At 48.0% G+C, this 19,172-nt stretch overlaps 1 protein-coding gene across 13 annotated transcripts in view; it reads right to left on the bottom strand.

The window, feature by feature from the left end:
• Stpg1 (sperm-tail PG-rich repeat containing 1) overlaps nt 1-19,172 on the bottom strand; it is a 53,228-nt gene that overhangs the window by 18,389 nt on the left and 15,667 nt on the right. For 3 of the 13 annotated variants that reach the window (XM_087550680.1, XM_087550679.1, NM_001025772.1), the window contains 4 exon segments: nt 14,057-14,191; nt 12,321-12,439; nt 5,809-5,910; nt 1,441-1,611 (listed from right to left, as the gene is read on the bottom strand). In XM_087550680.1, the coding sequence (XP_087406806.1) occupies nt 1,441-1,611; nt 5,809-5,910; nt 12,321-12,439; nt 14,057-14,144 (480 nt within the window). In that variant the 5' untranslated portion in view covers nt 14,145-14,191. 13 annotated transcript variants of the gene reach the window in all.

Below are 19,172 nucleotides of genomic sequence, written 5' to 3'. Positions count from 1 at the left end.
ATATCTATCTATGTGTGATTGGTGCCAAAACAAGGCCATCTGAGATCTGCTGGGTTGAGTAACGGCTTACAAAAGTTAATTTCGCCCATTCCTTCTTAGCCCTGTATGCTGCTACTAGAAATTTCTAAATGACACAGCTTTGCCCCCTTCAATTTTCTATGGCCGATTCCTAACCCAGCAGCCCCCCTCCTCCCTGCTACTGCCCTTCCCCACCCTGTCCTCTGCTCTGAGCACATTACAGTTGACTGGCCTACTCTTACAGGATGGGCAGAAGCCATACAGACAAATACAGATGACCTACAAATCGTGTTTCAAAAGAGGCACTTGAGAGTGAGGTGTCTGAGACCAGCCTTTTGAAATGTAGCCCTTCCCCATGTTCACCTTCTGTGTGGGCCACACCTTGACTTCAGAGCTCTCACATGGGTCTGTGGTCTTCATAGCCTCCCAAGGCAGGTGTCATTGATTTTATTTTAGAGCTGTGGCTCCACAGAGTCCATGACTAACCAAGGACAACCCCCCCAACCCCTGCTTCCCCAGGGCTACTGCGCAGGCCCGTGTGCCAAGTGCTGTTCTCATTCCTTAACCCAGGTTCTCCCACTGAGTATCTTCATCAAGTCTGGAAGGCAAAGACGTATATCCCCATTCCACAGATCAACAAACCAAGTTCTGAAAAAGCTAGTGGAGCCTAGGCAAGGCACAGAGAGTGGTAGAGACCAGACCTGAGCCCAAACTTCCTGCAGGTACCCCTTCCCATGAATCCTATTCTGCCTAGAGCACTACTGTTAACACACACACACACACACACTCTCTCTCTCTCTCTCTCATTTGTGTGCATGCGCACACATTCAAATTTGAGTGTACACACACACACACACACACACACACACACACACACACAGAGGATTCCAGACACCTTTAATCTTAACACTGAGGGAACAGAGACAGGTAGAGATCTCTGCTAATTTGAGGCCAGCCTTGACTACATAGCAAGTTCCAGAACAGTAAGAGTTACATAGTGAGTTCCTGTCTCAAAAACAAAGCCAACAACAGCAAAGACATTGGCAACTTTAAGATATAGAAAAAAGTTGTTTTTTTTTCCTTATCAAATTCTAAAAAGGGAACGGATATGTCAGCTGCTGAAGTGGTCAGTACACACCTGCTATGATGGACAGGGGACAGTCAGGTCCCTGACAGGCCAGTCTATACAGAGGTGAGTGGGAGAAGTGGGTTTCTTGCAGCTCCCTGATGCCCTCCACTGTTGCCCACTCTCCAGCTTCATGCAACCACGGTCACCCCACCCCCACCCCGGCCTGTTCACAAACACTCACTGGCTGATCTTCAGTGTTAAAATGCTCTTTCCCCATGCCTCACGCCCCTCCCTACCCGTTGGCAGCCCACCCTTTCAACACGGCACTGGACAGGGGCAGCCGACGGCCTTACATTGTAATGGTTTGGGGCGGGGGTCTCAGATTTGACCACTTTAATGAAGGTTGGCAGCTGGAACATGCTGGAACAGGAATTGCTGAAGTCCTTCTTGGAAGCCAACTCTGACCGGATGGTGTACGCGTTTGCAGCAGGATATTTAGAAATGACGGGGCCCAGGCGGGCGCACTGAGGAAGAAGCAGAGAATTAGCATTGCCAATAGAGACCCAGGGGCTGGGAAGCACAGGTCAGAAGCAAAGGTCCCTGTCCCCAGCCCGTCGCTGTTTGATTGTTGGTTTGCTTGTTTGTCTGATTATCGGTTGAGACAAGGCCTCCGTTTGTAGCCCAAGCTGGCCTATAGTCCACTGTATAGCTCAGGCTAGCCTCCGGCTTGCAGCCTTCCTCTTGCCTTGCTTTGGCAGTGCCAGGATGCTGGGCACTGGTCACCGTGCCCAGCTTACAAGCATGTTTTTCCTTAAGGGGCGAGACTGTAGCGAGTGCCAGTGGTAATCGGACCTCAAGCTTTGAGGGCTCGCTCTTGGGAGACACAAGTTCAGACCCGTTCTGACTTCTGTAAACTAACTCAAAGTATTCGTCACCTGTTTGGGACCTGGAGAGAGTGATTTTCCCAGCAATGCATTTTCACAGTGTCCTGTGTCCCACCAGTACGCCTGCCTCATCAGCTGTGGGGCAACTCCTGTGACAGGAAAGGTTAGATGGCTCCCCGTGGTGTTTTCGGGGAGGTGCTCCAGGGAGGGACAAGGGGGGCTCAGAGAAGGCTGCACACTCATGCCTCCTCGCCCTACCAACTCACTGTGTTCTTGCCAGGGGTGGTGGCACACACATGGATTCGGGAGGCAGAGACAGGAGGACGCTACATTTGAGGCCAGCCTGAGCTACACAGTGAGACACTGTCTCAAAAACAAAAAACAAAAACAAAAACACCCAAAACAGCAGCAAATTACTGCATCAATAAAACCCCAAGACACTTAGGTTCAACAGACCCGATCCCAGCCCTTCCCGGAAAGCACAATAAAGTATTTTCAGTTCAAAAACAAACACAATCAGTGTTTGCCAAGTGAATAGGGGCAAAAGCCATAGAAACTCGATGATAACATCTCTTTACCCTATGACGGCATGGCTGCTATTAGAGTCTGATAAAAACCAGAAAGTTCCCATAATTTTATGGTGAAAAGCTTGCAGACACTGTCGTTTCTCCAATCAATGGGGGTAAATAACCACACAGGCCCAGCGGGCAGCTGAGCCATTCCCCCTCCGCCCCCTCTGACAGGGCCGGTGGGGATGGCTCTCAACAGTGGTTTGTGGGTAGGGGTTTCAGCAGAAGCAGGGCTGTGCTAGTCTGGATTCTAACCCCGGGTTCAAACCCAAGCTCTAGTTGAGCCGCTTCTCCGAGTCCTCAGCCGCAAAGACTAAACCGCCAGCAAGCACTAAACCGCCAGCAAGCGGCCAATCGTTTACCAAGAAATTCAGCTCTGCTAATGAAGTGCTGTGGGACCAACATGTCAGCTAGGCATTCTGGCTCCACCTGGTGACCAAGATTAGACATGACGCTCAAAAGAGAACCGGATCAGGAGGCTCAGCCCTAGAGAAACGGGGAGGATTTCTTTCCCACCTTGGTATCTGTCTTGCCTTCAGAGACTTGCTGCTTTTATGTTTGGGGCTTGGGATGGGGTGTTCTAGAAACTTCCCGGTGATGCTGGGTTCCCTGAGGCACCATAACAGGATTAGTGTTGGCAGCACCCCTTGTCCCCAGCTCTGCCCCCTGTCCGCCAGGCCTGTGGTCTCCAATCAGCTCCGTGCTGCACTCGAGAACTTCTCCCAACTCATACTAATTCCACTTCGTAGTGGTAACCCAGAAAGGACACCGAAGTCCCCACCCATCTGCCTCATTTAGCTTCCTGGTCAGAGTTGTAGGAGATTCTAGAATAAAAACTTGGAGTACCTTAATGGGGTGCTTTGTGTCATTTGAACTTTGAGGGCTGACAAGGCTTCTCGAAAGGTTGGGTGTTGTCACCCTGACAGTCATCAGGAAGTGTGTGGAATTTACAAGCTCGTGGACATTTTGGGGCAGCCTCACCCTAATCGCACTCCGCCTGGACTCTTATGAACCCCATCTGAGGCGGGAGACTTGAACTCCCTGAGCCTCGGGATCCGGAAGTGGGGAGAAGGCTCTCTCATCTAGGTGGGACGGTGTGGGGCTACAGTGAGGTATTACAAACCCTTAGGACCCCCCTTCCCAAGAATAAAGAAACGCAATTGTTTGCAAGCACAAAGCTGGGCTGGAGGGATGGCTCGGACATTCTAGCACTTCAGGACCTGCACTCTCTTCCCAGCACCCACATCGATCTACCTGGACCTGTTACTCCGGTTTCTAGGGAGCTAGTATCCTCTGCTGGCCTCTGCGGGTACCTGCAACTCCTGTGTGCATTATCCTCTCAGCCCCTCCCCCACTCAACACACATCATTAAAACAAGAACTATAAAACTGAATGTAAGGACCATCGAAGGGAGAGAAGTCCCCCCCCACCCGCCATCTCCTTTCTTCTGGGTCATTTTTTTTAAAGAGGTGAAAGGCCTCTTTGGATTCTGTAACACTCAGACCTTCCTGTGCCTTCTCTCTTGGATGGATAATTGAGCCGTCCAAAAGTTGTGGCCATTGAAGCCTGGCAGAGTCCTGGCTGTGTCACTAGTGCAGCCCCTTCATGGTAGTGTGGCAGTGCATGGTCTGGCAAAGGAGTTCTCAGAGAGAAGCCAATCGCTTTGGGCAATCCGAAGGGTGACTGGGTACTGACAGAGCCCGCTGCCTGCTTGTTTACACTGTTCTGCAATTTCAAAGTCTTTCTCACTGCAATTTGCCCAGAGCCTGCAGGGAGTCTCTGAGGCAACAGGTACACGAAGGGTGACGTGCTTGAGGTCACATTCAGGCTCCACAGCTGAGTCAGGATCAGGTCTTCAGCTCTGTGGCCAATGCTGGGGCATTGTGACCTGGCACCTTGATGACTGCTTTGGAGTCTTTCTCCTGAACCAGAGTTAAAGGCCTGGCTATCCCATGACTTTGCTGAGGGCTCCAGGACTGTGAGCCTTCACTCCAAAGTCAGTCTCCTCCAGAACATTCCCCATTGCCAATCCAACCCCCAGCAAGTGGTGGCTTCATTTGGTGGGCCCTAAATGGTTCATTTGTGTGAGATTGATAAGAGAATTGTCCCTGCTGTCAAGTATCATGTACATCTGTGTAAGAGACTGTCATAACCTTTACAGGGACAGGCAGGCACACGTATCCTATTGATGTCAGTCTGGCCCTGCTTTCTCCGACGCTGCTCCACCTCAGGCAATGTCGCTGGCTTGGCTCTTTCCCTCGCTTGCTTCCCTTAAGGCTGAGGCTGTAGCTTAGTGGTAAGAGCCTTGGTGCCATCCTCGGCACACACACCAAAACAGACGACAGCAGAACGCACCTCTTCACCCACATCTGTCCAGAGTCGGGGCTGTTTCGTTTATATGTTTGACTGCACATGAACATGCATGTTCTCTCTGTGTCTTTCTCTGTGCCTGCGTGTCTCTCACTTGCTCTGTGTATCTGTCTGTCTTTGTTTTTCTGTGTCTCGCTTTATCTATCCATTTCTCTGTTACTGTCTGTCTCTAACTCTGTGTACACGTGTGTGTATGCATGTGTCTGTCTTTCTGTCTCTGCCTTTCTGTGTGTCTCTCTGCTCTCTCTGTCTCTCTCTGTCTCTGTCTCTGTCTCTCTCTCTCTCACACACACATACACATTCTCTCTCTCACTCTCGCTCTGTCTCTGTCTCTGTCTCTCCTCTCTCTCTCTCTCTCTCTCTCTCTCTCTCTCTCTCTCTCTCTCTCTCTCTCTCTCCCCCCGCTCTGTGTCTTTCTTTACTACGAGGTAGCCATATCTATGCCCTGAGTCTAGAATAAAGAATGTGGTGGTCAGAGGTCAGCTCTCTCCTACTAGGTGGGCCTCAGTAATACAACTCAGGCCATTGGCTTCGGCAGAGGTACCTCTTATCCTCCAAGCCATCAAACTGTCCCCCCTAGTTTCTCTTTTGTTCCATCCAAATTTCCAATGATAGGGCAAGACACAGCAGTTTCCCTGGCATGCCTCAAAGCCTCAAAACGACACCTGCTTCTTTCACGGGACAACCAAAGCCTAGTTTCTCTTCCTACCTCGTCCATACACTTCTGTGGAGAAGAACGGCGTAAGGTCACGGGGTCAGATTTACCTTTGTGAAATTGCAGGAAGTGGTTGCTGTCTTAATCAGAACAGGGATGGTTGGAGAGAAAGGAGCTGTCCAACATGTTATTATGCAGTGAACAGGGGAAATTACTGACCGGTCACCACCCCAGGGCTCTCACCGTGGAGGGAAAAGTGCAGGTTCCTCTCTTGGAGAGAGAGACACTGTTGAACACCAGAGACTGGTGGATGACATTGTAGAACCCAGGGCCCGGGATGTCATCCTGAGAAGGACAAGAATGCACTGTCACTGGGCACGGCACCTTCAACACACTTTTCCACCAGCCCTCCATCCATTAGCACTAAGCCTCCCTCTAATCCTACAGGGCAGGCTCCACCATAACAGAGGTGACAGCCTGGCTTCAGGTTTCTCTGACTTGCCCAATCTCTACCTCGGTGACCAATGGGAGGGGCCAGAATTCTAATCCAGGTGGGGGTCTCCCAAGGCCCTTGCTCTTTCTGCTTTGCTGCCATCCTGAATTCTAAGGCAATACTGCTTTGAGGAGATTGTGTTTTTCGTGTCATTAGGGAAATGTACTGGTGTGTGTGTCTGCCTTCGTGGACTGGGTCAGCCAAGCCTGAGGTAAGGGGAGGGTGACCGATTTTATGGTAACCACACCCCACCTGACTCAGCTTCCTCCTGAGGCCTCTAAGAAGGGAAATTGGGGAGTGTTTCTGTTTACGAAGCAGAAGGAAACAAAAACAATCTTTATCCCAGACGAGGTTGTCTTGAACTTGGAGACAAAAAACCAGGCACACGTGGGGCCCAAGGGCACCTTGAGGCTGGGGCGCTGGGGAGCAGTCAACAGAAGCTGTGCACAGTCAGAAGCTTCCAGCTCCTTTCTGGTGCTAGTTACTAAGGGGATGCCAGTGTGGACAAAAGCCGGAGGAGCAAGTGACATGAAATGAGGAGATGTTTCGTCGTCACACTGCTTCCTGGTCCTGCCCGCTGCTGGGAGCTGCTCAAAGCTAATCTTATTTTCACCATCACCCAACCAGGAAGGGATTACAGTCCCCGCTTCGAAAAGGAGGCACATGCAGATGAATTTGTCCAAAGTCCAAATGCTGACTACACGGCGTGTGCTCTCAAAAGTGGGCCTGTCACCAAAGCCACCTAAAAAACCAGAAGCCAGGCTTGTGGGGCCCCAGGCAGTAAGTAGTGAACCCCAGATTTGAGCCAGTAGACCCTGCTTGCAGAGTTTGCTAGTGCCACTCTGTAACCCCAGATGCACCCTAACTCCTGTCCTGGCTGCCTCATCCAGACAGGGAGCTCGATGCACCGCTGGGGCCTTCCAGAACTTTCCACTCTGGAAAGTGGAGGCAGAGTGACTGGAGTTTATTATAAAGAAAAGAGGCAAAGGTGTTGTTAGCAGGATCTTGGAACAGATGTGTGGCACACATACACACACATATACAAACAAACACACTCATACACACACATAGACTTACACATCCACACATATATACACACATACCACACACACATACACACATATACCACACACACCACATACACACACACACACATATACACAGGCACCACACACATACATACCCCTCCCACACTTATATACACATACACACACTCTCACACACATACACTTATACATCCACACATATATACACACATACCACACACACCACATACACACACACATACACACAGGCACTACATACATACTTACATACATACATACATACCACACACACCACATACACACACACATACACACAGGCACCACATACATACATACATACATACGTACATACATACATACCCTTCCCACACTTATATACACACTCATACATACACATACCACACACATACACACTACACACATATACACATACACACATAGCACATATATAAACACCACACACATACTTACCACACGCACATGCACACATAACTTACACACACACACACACGCACACATGCACACACACGTGAGGCAGGCAGTGAGGAGGAGAGCAGAGGACTCAGCCTCCCAGGCCAAGAGTCAAAGCACGGTACTGCAGGCAGGTCAGTTTCACAGATTGTGGTTTGCACACTGTACCCAGCAGCACTGAGATGTCCTAATGTTGCACAATGGGTAAAGACCTAGACAGTCTCAGGCTAGAGTCTTCTAACCACAGACACCAACTGCCTCTCAGATAAAATTATAAGGGTAAAAGAGAAATCCTTCCCCAGGGTTGTGAGTTGGAAAGTCTGTTCTCAGTGCTGGTCAGCTCTGTGATCTTGAGTAACTCACCTCACTGGCCCTCAGTTTCCTTATCCATAAATCTAAGGTGCTGGGATCCTAGTGAGGTCTCAGGGTCTCTATATGCTTGTGTTCCATGTAACTAATGATAATGATGGTGTATAGAAGTGTTTTGCCTGCTTGTATGTATGCAAAACACGTGTGTGCCTGGGTGTCCACGGAGACCAGAAGAAGGTATTGGATCCCCTGGAAATGGAGTTGTAAACAGTTGTGAGCTGCCAGGGTAGATGCTGGGAATTGAACCCAGGTCCTCTGCAAGAGCCCGTGCTCTACCTGCTAAACCATCTCTCCAGCCCCTGATATGTGACCTCATAAGTACAGACACTGGGCGGGGAAGACAGCTCTCTATCCTGGTCTATCGGCACACACACCCACTGTGCTGTCTCAACCTACCCAGTCAAATTAGGCTCACAAACGACGACTAGCTGTTTTTGCTTAAGTATAGCCCAGGAAGTATTTGGGACATATTTGTGCTAAAAATAATTACCTATTTGCAATTCTAATTTATCCAAGCACCTGTACTTGTCTTTGCTAAATCTGACAACTTTACCGGACATCCATTGACTGGGTCAGAGTACAAAACAGCTACGGTCCAGAGCAAATGGGAATGGGGCTGTCACTGTTTAGCCTGTGGGGACGAGATTTATTCTTGATGAAGGAAGGTCCAAGAGAGAGTCTTTTGGGCTGAAGCATACTGGAGCTGGCCTGTGAAGGGGATGGGGGGGTCATTAAAACCCTGACAGTGGTCGTTGAAATTGGCCGCCGTAGGAATATTCCCAGGCTTGTGGGGGAGGTCCGACTGCAGAGCCCAGAGCCATGGCCTGGAGTCCATCTAATATCATAAATTCTGTCTGAGTTCCTCTGCAACCTTGCATGGTTTCATCTCGGTTTAGACTCTGGCTTCTGACTAGAAGGGAACTCCCCCGTCAGACCCTGTGTAGAGCTCCCAGGCTAACTGGCTTGTCTCTCAAGTGCTTGTCTATATCCCAGGCTGGACATAACTCATCATATAACAAAGATTGCCATGAGCTACTGATTGTCCTGCCTTAGCTTCCCAAGTGCTACAACTGCAGGCGTGGGGCAGCACGGTCAATTTCATTGTGCATTTATGACCTACCACATGGATGCTAGGAATGGAACCCAGGTCTTCTAAGAGGGGCACACATGCTCTAAACCACTGATCCCTTTCTCCCTTTCACCATGGGACTTAAGTGGCCCTCACCTATAAGATATGGTGACCCTGTCCTACCAGCACCTGTTCATCAAGTGGAAGGCGTCAGGTTTGGCATCATGCAATCGTCGCCCCCAGGAAAAGCTTATCTAGTGTGACATCCTAATATTTAAGGGGAAGAACCGGATACAGGTGGTGTCCTTCCAGTTCCTTAGCTTGGGAAACTGAGTGTGACGGAGCAGAAGTTGGGTGACGGGGAAGGAAATGTCCAGTGGGCTGTGTCACCTAGAGGTGTACCTCCTCGAGAATGTTGTTAGCTACACGTTTGTAAGCAATCATGAAGTTCATTCCTAGCAATCCAAATGGCCAATTTAGACACAAGTCTGTGCTGGAGCCTCATCCTCACTGTGGTGAGATTAAAAAAAAAAAAAAAGTCTTGCTGGTGGTGACGCAAGCCTTTGATCCCAGCACTCGAAGGTAGAGAGGCAGGTAGATGTGTAAGATCCAGACCAGCCTGGTCTACAGAGCAAGTTCCAGGAGGGCCAGGGCTACACAGAGAAACCCTGTCTCAAAACGAAAGTGTGAGGGGGACCCACGAGCCATAGCCTGAGAGCAGAGTTCAGAAGATGACCAGAGGGAGTCCGTTCTGGAAGTGGGTACCTTTAACACACCCCGCCTCCCAGCTAGGACACTGGCACCCCGGGAGTGGGATTCTTACAGGGAATGTGAACTGGGCTGAGGTTCAGCTATGGCACAGGTGAGTGCCTGCCTCGGAGGGTGCCATGTTAAAGCAGGGCTAAGTGGGTCACAGCTCCAAGGTGAGCAGCCGACCGGGTGTGGGCTCAGCACAGGGCGTGTGTGGCTCCTGTCTTAAGCAGGGGAGGTTCCAAATCTGTTGTTAACTTGGGTTGCCTCACTAAATTACTGGGTGATGCCGCGCAAGCGCGTTGCTTCTCCGTGCTCATTTCTCCCCCGGGAGCAATGAGAAGGACGGGCCGGGAGCATGGAAGGAGTGGGCTCTTTGTGCTTTTAGCTTAGGACGTGGGGATTATAGAACTCCTTGGTAATTACACAACCAACTTCCATGTTGCAGACGAGGAAACCAATGCCCACAAAGGACAAGGGGCCGCTCTCAAGGCTCCTGGGTAGAGACAGGGAACACAGGGGATCTCTGTAGAGATGCCATGCTTCTGCTAAATAAATAAATAAAATGCTTTCAAAGGCATAGATGAAAGGCTTGCCGTCAAATGGGTACCACCACACCAGAAAACTGGGAACCACACTTCTGAGCGCTTTCTGCCTGTATCTGATGCCACCCTGCAGTTCTGGCTGGTGGCCATGCTGAAACCCCTGGGCAGGAAACAAAATAGGATTCCACAGGGTACTTTCAGCTCCTGGATCTGAGTCTTCAGAGCCTGCCAGGCGGGTTGGGGCCCCGGCAAGGAGCACTTATTGCCTTCGCTGGAGATCAGTCTGTTCTGGAGATCCTGTCTGTTTTGCCAAGGTCGTTCTAGAAGCACGCTGACTTTCATCAACCAAATTTACAGCCTGGAAGGCCACAAAGGCAGGCGTGGCTCGGTGTGGAAACAGTGAGAGGTTTTGGAGTGAGCTGTGCCTGGGTTGAGGCCTAATTCTTTCGACGTTGATTCAGCAAATATTTATTTAGAGCCTCTTATGTGGTAAACCCTGGGCTGTGTGGCCCAGGGTGGGTCACTTAGCCCTCCTAAGCCCTGGTTTCCTCTTATGTTAAATGAAGACACTAAACCCTGTCTTTTAGCATTGTTCTGGAGGATTGGTGATACGATCTAAAAATTCTTTAACACATATTAGGGCTGGTGGTGATGGCTACTATTCTTTTTATTGGAAACTGAGCTGCGAACACCCTGGACGTGGACGACTCACACACTGTCATTAAAGCAGATCGGAGGGAACTCACACAGCAAGTGGGGAAAGAGCCTGACAGCTAAAATACAAACTAGAGAAAGAAAGAAGAAAGGAAGGAAAGAAAGAAAGAAAGAAAGAAAGAGAGAGAGAGAGAGAAAGAAAGAGAGAGAGAAAGGAAGGAAGATGATACCAGAGCAAGTTGTTATCATCCTGAGAAAAATACCTGTGATTGTGTGTGTGTGTGTGTGTGTGTGTGTGTGTGTGTGTGTGTGTGTGTTACTTAGTGACAGCTTCATAGAATCCTGAAGTGATCAGGTTAAAAGGTCTAAATCTGCTCTATAGTTCCGAGATCCAGCTCACAATGGAAGAACCAGGCCTGGGGCTTCCGGCCTTGCCAGCCTCCCAACCCCCCAGCCCCACCCCCACACTGGCATACCTCAGAGCCCCGGTTCTCCTGCCCCCTCCCCTGCTGCCTTCTGGGGGGAGATTGAAGGATGACAGCCACCTGCAGAGTGCAGCAGGAGGTAACCAGGATGACTACTTCTTCGAAGGGATGCTACTGTCAGGGTCCTACTTAAAAGAATGAGGGATGTGGAGAAGACTCTAGGGATGCCTGTGAGTTGCTACTGCCCCCTGCTGGTGAGAAAGGAGAAAGTTGAAGCCAAGGAATATGTTAAATAAAGGTTTGCCAGCAAACACCCAGAACTTTCCGGGGGACAGCACTTGGCGGCAGGTACTTTTATCTGCTAAGCCATCTTACCAGCCCCCGGAATATAAATCAGACATTGTTTCAGGGATCTTTTAAGTGGGGGAGCTTATTATTAACACAGCTATAAATTTATTAGAGAACTTGTTTTTCCACGTTATCTGGGAGATGTAATTCCCTCTGATGGATCAGAGTGGGGTAGTTTTTATCTTCTACTATTTATACCTAGGTTTGGAAGATTTTGTATTTTTATTCTTTTCAAAATAATGATTATTTTGGCCACCGGACGTGGTGACTGATTTCAGGTGCACAGGTAGCCAAGGAATGAGACCCTAAATACAAAGCCAGCCGGGCTACCCAGTAAGACCCCAAGTTACGTTTCTGAAGCACACATTATGTATAAAATCCAGGTGTAATTACCAACACAACAAATAAGCCGATCAATTGATCTAATGACCAATCAGTCAGTCAATCGATCAATTTCAGTACGGTTCTTACCATACTGAAAGGATGGCACAGCCCCTGGGGTGATACTGCCCTCTGCTGTTCAAAGAGAAACACAACAGCTGAAATCCAAGCAAAGAATTTTGAAGGCAACAACAGGTTTTTTACCTTTTTGCTATAAAATCTCCTGGCTTGGCTGTTAAATCCCCTTTTTTCTGATTCTGGGATTACTGACCTCCTGTGTCTATAAGGAATGGAGGATTGAGTTGGGTATGCAGCGGTGAAACCTAGACAACAACAAAAAAGACATCCATCAGTACCTCTCTAGGGAAACACTGTGGAGTCAGCTGGGAATGTAGCTCAGTTAGTAGGTACCATGCTCACGCCAGGGTTCCATTCTCAGGCCCACAGAGACCCACGTGTGGTGCCCACAGCTGTACTTGCTGCACTCAGGTAGTGGAGGCAGGGGGATTAGAAAGCCAGGGTCGCCTTTGGCTACATATTAAGTACAAGACCAGGTTGGAATACATAAGGCACTCTTTCAAACATAAACAAATAACCAAATGAAGAGTTACCTTTGTGAGCTAACAAAAGAGAACTCAAGATACGCAGCCCCTCCCAGGGGTTGTGAGATGCAGGGGGGTCCGCCCGCCTTTGTGACTCAAGAAGATACAACCTTTCCTTTTGTTTTGAAGCTGGCTAGGACCAGAGGAGGCTTGTATGGGGAGTTGAGACTTCCTTACTCTTTCTTCACCTCCTCTCCCCGCTATGTGCCTGTCTGATGACACGTAGCTGAACTCCACAGTCAGTGTGTCGCTTTCCTCTCCTTTTCTCCCTCCCGGCAACTGTTTAGATTTACAGCTTGTCTGCTCTGTTTTCTTTTATTTAATTCTCTTTTCTTTTAAACTCTAATAAAACTGTTCTCTTTGAATTAAAAAGATTCAGTACAGGGTCAAAGGATGGCTCAGCAGGCGCAGGCTCTCATTGCCAAGCCTGACCCGCTGAGTTCGATCCCCAAGATCCCCAGGGTGGAAGGAGAGAACCAATCCCCGGAAGTTGTTCTGTCTTCCACATGTACTCCAAAGCATGTGGGTACAAAATAAACAAGTCTAATTTTGGAAATTTAAAATAGAGACTGAAGAGATGGCTCCTAGGTTAAGAGCAGAGGCTGACCTTCCAAAGGACCCTGGTTCAATTCCCAGCATCCACTTGGCAGCTCACAACCATCTATAACTAAAGTTCCGGGGGATTCAAAACCCCCCTTCTGGCCTCTTCAACCACTGCATGCACATGGTGTGCAGACCCAAACATATAAAAATAAATGTTTTAAAATGAAAATATCCAATATAGAATGTGAACAAATCAAGACTAGGCAGATAGGGCAGACAGTAAATCACAAACCGACAGACTTACACTTAACACAGTAATATCCACATTAAATGTTAATGGTCCACACATTCCAGTTAGAAGACAGGGATTGTCAGACTGGGTAAGAAAGAAAGACCCAACTGCATACTGCAAAAAAACCAAAAACAATAAACAACAACAACAAAAAAAAAACTTTTCAACTACAGAGCCAGAAAAAAAAATAAAAAGAACAGAGACTTGCAATAAGAACTTAGTTGTCAGAAATAAAACAAGAAAGATCTGTCACACATTTCAAGTGAAGAACATGGCTCTGGCTGGACATATGAAAATTGCGTGCTGGTTTTTGTTGTTGTTGAAGGGACAGCCTTCCATCCCATTCATCCTTTCCAATGGTTTCTTCCCACCTACACGCTAGGGTTAGCACTCCATGGGATACACTCCCGAAGGATGGACTTGTGGCTGGCACCGGGATTTACTAACCGCTGTGCCTGCGCTCTCAGGCACTGGCGCGGGGACATGCTGTAATCAAAAGTCACCTTTCTGTACTCTGTCGACACCCTTGTTAGGTTTGCCAAGGTCTTCTCTCTCGATAAAGCTGCCCGTGTTAGCAAATTTCTGGGACATGTTCCGTCTGTCTGAGGAGAATCACAGCCTCACGTCCTTCTAAATACCTGAAATAAGATGTGGCATTTGCAGGGGCCATTTTACCCTGCGGGCAGCTCTGTGCTAGGGGTAGGTGAGGTTGAGAGATCTTGTGGGGCAGAAGTCCACCAACTGCTGGGGTGCCCCAGGTTTCAAGCACACAGTAGTGCCAGAATTAAGGAGGCCACCCAAGGAGACCATCACTGCTGGATGCAGCCTATGGTGCTTCAGATTTTATTTTCATCACTAACTTACTTAGCTTGGCTGAGATATAATTCACACACAGTACACTTCACCAGCGGCAAAGCCATGAGTCTTGACAGTGGGCACGGTTGGGTTTTAAACCGCCATGGCTAGATACTAAGGTTATCCGGACGCCATGGAGTTGTGTGCTTTGGTCGTCGGTTCCCTCTGGAACTGTTTTCTGCCTGCTTCTGTGCTTCCTGTCACAATGGCCACCCTTCTGCAATGCTGCACAGATGTGACCAGCAGCTGATTAAGTGCTACTGACCCAAATCTCCTGGGGCTGGGGAGACAGCGACGTGGTTAAGGGCATCCACTGCTCTTGCAAAGGACCTTGGTTCACTTCCCAGTGACCCATACATAGAGAAGTTCAAACCGCTTGGAACCCCACCTTCAGAGAATTGGACCCCTTCTCTGGCCTCCACGGGCACCTGAACACTTATGTGTAAACACACACACACACACACACACACACACACACACACACACACACACCTACCTCTAGAAAGAAAAGGTTACGTGTTCTTTTTTTTTTTTTAATCTTCCTAGATTTTGATTGGGCTTTAATCAAGACTTGTGTGAGAATCTCTTAGCTTCGCTGTGTGAGAATCTCTTAGTTTCGCTGTGTAAGAATCTCTTAGCTTCATTGTGGGAGACTCTCTTAGCTTCGCTGAGTATTTCGATCCACTAATATGGCGGCTCTCCTGTTTGTTTTGATATATTTACATTTCTCAGCAACAGTTTGTCCTTATGAACGCACAGCTATTGCACAGCGTCGTGAGCCCCTGTGAGAGAGGGGTGTGCGTGTGCCACAGTGCACACTCGAAGGTCAGAGACCCTGCCTTCTGCTTTGCTTACTGTGTCCAGCTTTTCATGGGTTCTGGGGATGCTAACTCGGGTCCCCACTGGAGACTGCCTTCTGAGCCATTTCCCCACCCCAACACAGACTTCCTTAAATGGAACCTAGGGGTTTCATAGTGATATGTCACGAAAATGGACTCTCTTAAAAGTTTTGACATGAGAATTGATGCTGGAGGTTGGAGCCTGGGCCGTGAGTACCAGGCGAGCAGTCTACCCCCTAAATACAGCCCCAGCCTCTGTTTCCAGTTCTCCATTTCTGGTGATTTGTATATTTTGATTCCATGTTCTTCCAACTTAGCCTCGTTTTCCCGGTTCTAAAAGCTTCGCTCCAGATTAGGAATTCTAGTAGAGATATCCATCCATACATAAAAGACCGGGGTTCTTCCCGCCCTTTCTAACGTATGGCCATCACTTCTTTCCCTTGTAGCATTGCAGTGCCGGAGGCACCCAAAGCCACCCTGAATGCAGCTGATGAGAGCAGGTACTTAACCTAACACCACCTTGCGTGGGGACGCACACAGTCCTTCTGCATTAAGGAGGTTAGTTATAAGGTCTTTTGTTTGCTTGGTTGATTTTGGAAACAAGGTCTCCTTATATATTAATAGCCCAGGCTGACCTAACCTGTGATCCTCCTGCCTCCACTTCCTGAGTGCTGGGGATGAAGGTGTGTACCACCTCATTTGGCTTTAGGAAGTTTTTCTTTTTTTAATAGAAGATATTTGTCATTTTTTAATCCTAATTTCCTACAACTCTTTTTCCTGTATAGTACCAGATGCTGAATTTTATGGAATACTTCATCTTGGTCTGTACACTCGACCCTGTCGTTATTCTTTACAGGAATATTAACTGACTTACACTAACTAATTAAACTGGTTTTTAAATCTAGGATTTCTGTAATTAGTGCTCCTTGGTTGCAGTGCAGACTTCCAGACCTACGTATGTGGCTACTAAATGGTAGCTCCTATTTTTTTTTCTTTTTTTTTTTTCTTTTTTTTTTTTTTTGGAGCTGAGGACTGAACCCAGGGCCTTGCACTTGCTAGGCAAGGGCTCTACCACTGAGCTAAATCCCCAACCCCGCTCCTATTTTTTTTTAATGTCATTGATTTTGTCTCATAAAATGAGCTTAAAAACATGTATTTTTCCCATTATGTATTCATTTGTGTGTCTGTGCACGTACATGCAGAGAGGTCAAAAGACAATTTGTGGGAGCCCACTGTCTCCTTTCACCTGATGGGTCCCAGGGATTGAACTCAGGTCACCAGGCTTGGCGGCAAGCACCTTTCCCTGCTGAGCCATCTTGTCTACCCTCCTTCTCTTTTGACCTCTTGCTATTGGCATTATCCCCAAGTATTTGCTTAGGACTCAAATTGTTTCCTCTTCCCATTCGCAGATGACGCCAAGGCCTGGTGTTGAGGGAAGCTTCTAAAAGACAAAGTCCCTCTGAGTAACTTAAGGCTGTCTGCTTCTCCTTGAGAACGCTTTGGAAATAAGTACATTTCAAAGAAATGTCTCCCTTTCATCTCCATGAGATTCGCTAGCATAACGTTGTTCGTGATGGTCTTTGACTGTCCTTGCTTGTTTGGGGAACAGGGTTTCTCGATTGGCGGCTTTGCTATGCAGACCAGCCTGCCTGTGCATCGAGTGCTGGGTTTAAATGTGTGCATTACCGCAGCTGGCTGAACTGTCCTTTTAATATCTGTGGACCTGCCCCTCCTGTATTTCTTACCCTAACAATTTACACTTGATAGGTTTTGCTGGAAAACCTGCTAGAGCTTTACCAACCAGCTTCTCCATGCCCTTTCTTCCTGTGCTTTTTTATTTCTATTTTTATTTTTAACTCTTAGAAGAAAGCCTGGGGGTTGGGGATTTAGCTCAGTGGTAGAGCGCTTGCCTAGCAAGCACAAGGCCCTGAGTTCGATCCCCAGCTCCGAAAAAAAAAGAAAAACAAACAAACAAAAATAAATAAATAAAAAGAAAGAAAGCCTGGGTCACTAAACTCAGTCCTCTCTTACCCCTTAGTATAAAACCAGTTAAATCGGGGTTGGGGATTTAGCTCAGTGGTAGAGCGCTTGCCTAGGAAGCGCAAGGCCCTGGGTTCAGTCCCCAGCTCCGAAAAAAAAGAACCAAAAAAAAAAAAAGAAAAGAAAAGAAAAACCAGTTAAATCTTAAATGTGTCCATAGGCACCGTCTTAATGGCGTCTCTTATATTTTGATGCATTACGTTTTTCTTTTCCTCTTACTTTATACCATTAAGCCCAGTCACTTCTTTTTGAAACATGGATGTCCACGCCGTTGGGAATTTCCCAGATTTCTTCCTGTTGTTCATTTCCACTTTTCCTATGTTGTTGGCCAGTGTCTTGCAGGAGCACCAACCAGAACTGCTCAGCGCTGGTGTTCAAGCCTTTTGTGCCGGGATTTCCCGCCAAGTCTGGCAGTGCTGAGGGATGTGGGGATGGCGTCTGGCTATGTTGTTGCTGGCTCATCTTTATTTCTAGCATTCTCCCTGTGCTCCACGAACGCTGACGCCTTAGGGATACCTGCACACATGTGATCTATAGGTAACGCCTTTCTGTAGCCCTGGTAATAGTCCTGTTCTGTCTTATTAATAATTATTATTATCTCATTAATATATCCCCTCCAGCTGTCTTTTGACTACTATTAATATCTATACCCTTTCTCAGCCTTTTTTGAACTGTTCCTTCATATTTAAAGTTAGTTTTTTTCTTTTCTTCTTTCCCTCCTTCCTCCCTTCCTACCTTTTCCCCTTCCTTCCTTCCCTCCCTCCCTTCCTTCCTTCCTTCCTTTTTTTCTTTCTTCTTCCCTTTCTTCCTTTCTCTCTCTCTCTCTCTCTCTCTCTCTCTCTCTCTCTCTCTCTCTCTCTCTCTCTTTCTTTCTTTCTTTTTTAAACTGGAGGTTGAACCCAGGACCATTCAGGGAGTTATAGCTCCAGCCTTCAATGTGGGTTTCTGTTGTTATCGTGCTGAAGTCTGACCTCGGAACTTGGAGCACTCAAGTGCTTCTCGCATGCTCTTGGAGTTCTCTCTGCCCCCATGCTACATCCCCACCTCCAGAGCCCCATGGTTACAGAGAGGTTCACTGTAATTCCTAGCTTCCTTCCTCAGCATGCTCTGTGCTTTTCCTCATCTTGTTTGAGGAGCTGTTTTGCTATTTGAGACAGGGGCATCACTGTGGAGTCCTGGAACTTTCTTTATGCAGACCAGGTTGGCCTTGAACTCACAGAGGTGCTTTTGTTGTTTTTGTGTGTGTGTGTGTGTGTGTGTGTGTGTGTGTGTGTGTGTGTGTGTTTTAAACACACCTAATTTTTGTTTCCTTGTTTTATTTTATTTAGAGACAATAGCTCACTATGTAGCCCAGGCTAGCCTTTAGGAAGGCTCACTTTCTCCAGTAAGGGTTTTATAGAGTGCATCACAATAGCTTCCCCCTACTTTTTTTTTTGTCTTGTTTTGTTTAAGGCAGGGTCTCACTACGTAGCCCTGGCTGTCCTCGAACTCATTATGTATTCCAGGTTAGCCTCAAACTCGTCTCTGCCTACCTCTGCCTCCTGAGTGTTGAGATTAAAGGTGTACACCACTACTGCCACATAGGTTCCTGCTTTGATTTCCTTTCATGATGGACTGTGTCCAGAATGCAAACCCTTTCCTCCCCAAGCAGCTCTTGGGCATGATCTTTCCCGCAGTGGTAGAAAGCAAACCAGAACAAAGGCATTTCCTCTATAGGTCCCCTCCCTACCACCATTGCTCTGCCTCCTGCCCCCTGCCCCTGTGCCCCCTGCCCCTGTGCCCCTGTGCCCCTCATTGATCTAATTTTGATGGTGCCTTGGCATGGTTTTCTTCAGGACTTTCAATATTTTGGATTCACTGCATTTCCTGAAGGTTTATGGTTTCC

This window comes from Rattus norvegicus, chromosome 5 (assembly GCF_021556685.1).
Source record: "Rattus norvegicus strain SHRSP/BbbUtx chromosome 5, alternate assembly SHRSP_T2T, whole genome shotgun sequence".
NCBI lineage: Eukaryota > Metazoa > Chordata > Mammalia > Rodentia > Muridae > Rattus > Rattus norvegicus.
The sequence above is the reverse complement of the archived record's forward strand: the minus strand, read 5'-3'. Positions and strand labels throughout refer to the sequence as shown.